The sequence below is a fragment of the Aplysia californica genome, unplaced genomic scaffold (assembly GCF_000002075.1).
Source record: "Aplysia californica isolate F4 #8 unplaced genomic scaffold, AplCal3.0 scaffold00302, whole genome shotgun sequence".
Taxonomy (NCBI): domain Eukaryota; kingdom Metazoa; phylum Mollusca; class Gastropoda; order Aplysiida; family Aplysiidae; genus Aplysia; species Aplysia californica.
In genome coordinates this window covers 38,775-43,727 of record NW_004797572.1, presented here as the reverse complement: position 1 = coordinate 43,727, position 4,953 = coordinate 38,775, and the positions used below count along the sequence as shown (strand labels likewise).

At 39.7% G+C, this 4,953-nt stretch overlaps 1 protein-coding gene across 1 annotated transcript in view; it reads left to right on the top strand.

Annotated features, from left to right (window-relative positions):
• LOC101848598 (polypeptide N-acetylgalactosaminyltransferase 5) overlaps window positions 1-4,953 on the top strand; it is a gene marked incomplete in the record, with an annotated part of 67,468 nt that overhangs the window by 48,118 nt on the left and 14,397 nt on the right. The window contains 3 exon segments of the mRNA XM_013084554.2: window positions 733-897; window positions 2,566-2,773; window positions 3,364-3,481. Coding sequence (XP_012940008.1) covers window positions 733-897; window positions 2,566-2,773; window positions 3,364-3,481 — 491 coding nt within the window.

Sequence of the window (4,953 nt, the reverse complement as noted above, 5' to 3'; positions counted from 1 at the left end):
AGCGGCCGGTGTGTCAGCCCACAAGCAAGGTGTGTAGTTCTTGGGCTGCGCTGCCTGATTTATGATCGCCTAGCCCAGGGGGGAATGGGAACCCGGCCATATACAGTGAAAGATCTTGTCAGTGTGTTAGTGTTTTCGTTCCTATAAAATGGCAGCTTGTACTGTATACTTCCCAGGAAGTTGAGATTCTTTCAGAATGCTTTCAGGTCTGCTGGGATAATTATATAGATTGCAAAGCGTATAGAGCTTGCTGTTGAGCGGGAATTCACGCTGTACAAATGCTATCTATTATTACGTGACAGGCTATAGTGAGGATAATCATGTACATGATTGACTGGCGTGAAGAAAATCAACCCATTTTTTCCAAGTCCATGCATTAGAAACAACAAAAAGTAGAGAAAAATGACTACAATGAAAAAGGAAAGGATTACTTTTTCGTTCATTTCTGGAATCCTAGGTGTAGAAATCACAGTAAACGATGTGTTTACAGATGTAGCGCTGTTATGTGGCGATCTTTACCAACACAAGATGGCTGGAGGCTAGAACTCTGGTGGGTTTCTTTTGTTTCTCAATCATTTAGAAAAAAGATTTTCACATATACAAGAATCCAAAATGTCGTAATTTAAAGGAAAGGTCATTGTTCTTTTCCATGGATTCCTCTAGTAAAATATTCCAAATCTCTCACTTTTCTAGTGCTATTCACTAACATACCTTAATGACCTCTTTTCACAGTGACGATGCACAAACCGTTGGAATTCTACGTAGCCCAGGTGGCAAAGATTCGACTACTGCGCATGACCAAACGCTCGGGTCTTGTCCGGGCGCGACTGGCTGGGGTTCGAAGAGCAAAAGCTCCGGTCCTGATATTTCTGGACTCCCACGTGGAATGTGCAACAGGTAAGGCAAATGTAGTGAGCTTCCCAAATGTTGCAGTGATAACTTACTTGGTTCTTAGCCATTGACCTCAAGAGACGGGAGTTGGATTCGCATCTAACTTAATCTAAGGTAGTCTGTTTGGGGTTTTTTTTTCAAGTAACTCCGCCTTTCTTGAAGGATTCTGTACCCCACTCGACCCGAGTTGGTCTTGACATGTTAAGCTGAAGCAGGCCATCTCATGGGTAATATGAATTTGTGGATAGGGACTTTAATTTTCTCAATCATAACACTTAATCACACAGCTTTATGGAAACGGCTTTTTTCCTGTTTTCTAAATCAAGCAACCAGTGAGCGTGAGTGGGGATTCGTTTTTTCTGTTAATGTTAAGTCACAGAGTATATGAGAATATGCATTTATCCAATAGAGGAATGGTTTTACTACAAACTGTTTTTGGAGATTACCCTGATTAGCCCTCTCTATGTGTAATGAAGTTTCTTACCACAATAATGATAATCGGAAGAAGGGAAAGGTACACATGAAAGGACCTGGGGAAAAGGCGCGGGGGGTGGGGGGTGGGGTTGAAACGAGTTGTCGACTTGCCCAAACTATTCCTGGTTTGTTTGTTTTTAGTTTTTTGTTTATTTGCTTGGTTTTTAGTTTTGTTCATCTGTTGTTGTTTTTTTGTTTGTTGGTTGTTTTTTGTGCTTTGTTTTGTTTGTTTGTTTGTTGTTTGTATGGTTTGTTTGTTTTTTGGGGGATGGGGGGTGGGGGGTTGTATTCTTCTGTCAGTTGTCATGTGTTTTCCAGGATACGTATCTGTCACGTTGTCGATGTCTTCTCCCTCTGAAGCTGAAGTTCAATTACTGAACAAACATACACAGGTGAAAGGGAACGAGAAAAGGACACAAAACATTTTGGAAAGGAAAGAAGTGTGGTTAAAATAAACGCTAGTTTTTCACATTACAAGAAAAAGCAAAGAATAATTATAACAATGGTGATAATGACAAACAGAGCTAATGACAGCACCAAGGAGAAGCATGAAAAATCGTTTGGAAACAATGGGTTGTTTATTTAGCAGCAGAGGAATGTTTGAGTAAATCATCGGGAAAACAGTGACATTTCGCTCAAGTGAGCAGGAAGATGTGAGGGGAGCACTTACACGATCTGCTCTTTTAACTTCTTTGTAGTACTGCTCTTGTCCTCATGTGATATTTGCGAAAAGTGACTGCTATGGTCGTCTTACAGTTCACACCAAGAACAGCATCTCCATATTGATTGGCTTAGTCATGTCATGGGACAACTCAATTTCAAACAGTCGAACAAACGTTCAAGGTTGGCTAATGTATTTAAAATAACTAAGCAAACATTTTAACGAATCTTAACTCTTACTAGATCTATACGGAAGGCTATTCTACCTGTGACTGCAGCCAATTTTGTCATCCAATTTTTCAGCATCACAAACTTACCATAAACTTCGTTCCTGTTTTACCTTTTTGCATAAACTAAACACCAAGCCGAATAGAAATGAATGCTCCATAATATAATTACCCTTAAATTTGATTATTAATAACGCGTTTACTAAGATTACTTAGATATCTAGATTTTGTGACTGTAAACGACGGAGCGACACCGCGCGTAAACTGATCTGTCCTCGAAGAGTTAAAGCAAACGCTTCTCCTGTTTCCCCAGGTTGGCTACCGCCACTTCTCAAAGCCATTGCTGACCACCCAAAGGTGGCTGTGACGCCAGAGATTGACGTTATTGATCACAAAACGTTTGCCATTCAGGCGGCTATCGACAATATCGGCATTCTCGACTTCCGGTCTTTCTCCTTCGACTGGTCGCCCATCATCCCACGTCTGCAGGCCAAACGGAAGTCCGCCGCTGATCTCATAGAGTGAGTTATCATTAATAAATGACTACCTTTTTCCTTTAAAAGAAAGAAAGAATGTGACTAGTCCTATATGGTTTTTTCCTTCTTTATTTTTGTTTTCTTTCATTTTGGCGTGTCTTAGCCTGAATAGAGGAGTGAGAGAATAGTCAGTATAATATGTCTATATATTTCACTTTGCGTCCTGTTGTTCGTCAAAAAGATAATAAATGTTTCAGAAATGAAAAGAACGCACTGCCCTCTGGTGTATAAATCTAAAAGAGAACGATATGTCTTTTCCAGTCAACTGGACAAAATTTGATGTTTTGACTTCTCCAATGTTTTACTGAATATCTTTCTTATACCAATAATTTCATTCCTTTACCCATTACGCACTTCTGGAGACACTAAAACAATAGTTTTATCTGAATTGGCAATCTTTGTAATCACGTTATCTTTTAGGTGAGTTTGCAGAAAAGCACGTTAGCGTGGAGATGTACTTTCAACAACACGTGCTAGATTTGTTTAAAATTACAATTTACATGACTTGCCGTCTTGCAAGCTCCAGCATCTAGATTTCTTCCTCGTATAATCTTCTCGCACATTATTCCCCTCAGATCTCCAACAATGGCTGGTGGCCTATTTGCTATCAGAAAGGACTATTTCATCCAGCTTGGGACTTACGATACTGATCTAGAACTGTGGGGAGGAGAGAACATTGAACTGTCCTTAAAGGTACATTGGCAGGAATCTACCTGCCTCCTATTCCACATGCATGTAGCATTGACCAAATGATAACAAAAGTCGGACTAATTGAGTGAATTATTGAGGTTGGTTGGTCGTTCGAGTGGTTAGTTGGTTGGCTGGTTGGTTGGCTCGCCGACTGGCTGGCTGGTTGGTTAGTTAGTAGGTTGGTTTGGTTGCTTGCTTGCTTGGTTGGTTGGTTAGTTGCTCGTTTGCTTGCTTGATTCATAATTATTGACTGATCTGATGACATACTGGGTCTTCCTTTATTTATTTGATTTGTTGATCGTTTTGTTCATTTATAGATTGATTGGTCCTTTGATTAGTCTGTCGGCTTGTTGGGGGATTTTTTGTTTTGTATTTGTTTTTTGTTTTGTTTTTTGTTTTTTGTTTGTTTGTTTGTTTTGTTTGTTTGTTGTTGTTTTTTAGTCAGAAAATTGTTACTTTTGTTGGTTAGCATATGTTGTGCTTCAATCTTAGCTAAAAGCCGGCATACATTGACTCTAGGCGCTTTGGTTTGAACTCCGTGTTCTCCCCGACACAAACTGAAACGTTGAAGAACCAACGGCCACGATTTGCCCGTGGCCAGTACAGAATTCTTTTCGATCTCGTCAGAGATAAACTAATTCAGAGAAATGCCGAAGCGAGCCAATAGAACATAATACATAATTATTCATTGTTTCGTTGTAACGAAAATAATGTGTATACGAAAACAGCCCTAGTTCAAAATAAATTATGAAAAACAATTTGTCATTTATTTTGAATATGCGAGACAGAACTCCATTGAAATAGATTCTAGATGAAAAGTTATAGCGTTTCACATCACCATTATTTCAAGGACGAATAAAGCAACACTTGCGCTTTACGCGCTGCTTTACTTGGTTTGTGATGCAGTGCGTAGGAGCAGGATTATGGGCAATAACTTGGGTTTAGTTCGTTAATAATAACCCGTTTGCTTACGATCGTATTTCAGTAGAATGTAATGTCTGGTACCCAAAACTAAGCTTCCTGTCCGAGCTACAGGATTACATGTGGGCGAAGTCTTTAATCCGACAGTGGTTCGTTGATGTTTATGCAGAAATATGTCTATTGTAGAGATTTACTTTTTTCGTTTAAGTGTGCACCGTTTGGAAGTCTCTGTGTTATATTCTTTTTCCTTCTTTTTCTTTTGCAAGTGGGTGTTTTACAGCCCCGTCGACATAACTTAGATCATTTAGAAGGCAAGCTTCAACCCTGCCTGTCTTGGCCAACCAGGGCTGAGAGGGATACAATATCTCAGCAGAAAAACGTGCATGCTCTATACAAATTCTCCCCACGCGGGTATCGATCTCAAGTCTTCTGCATGTGTTGACAAAGCGATAGAAACGTGACACCACATACACCAGTGTCTATACACTTACAGAAGTTCTATGCTACAAAACTTAACGAAAATTAACATAACTGATTTCAAATATGTTACCCCC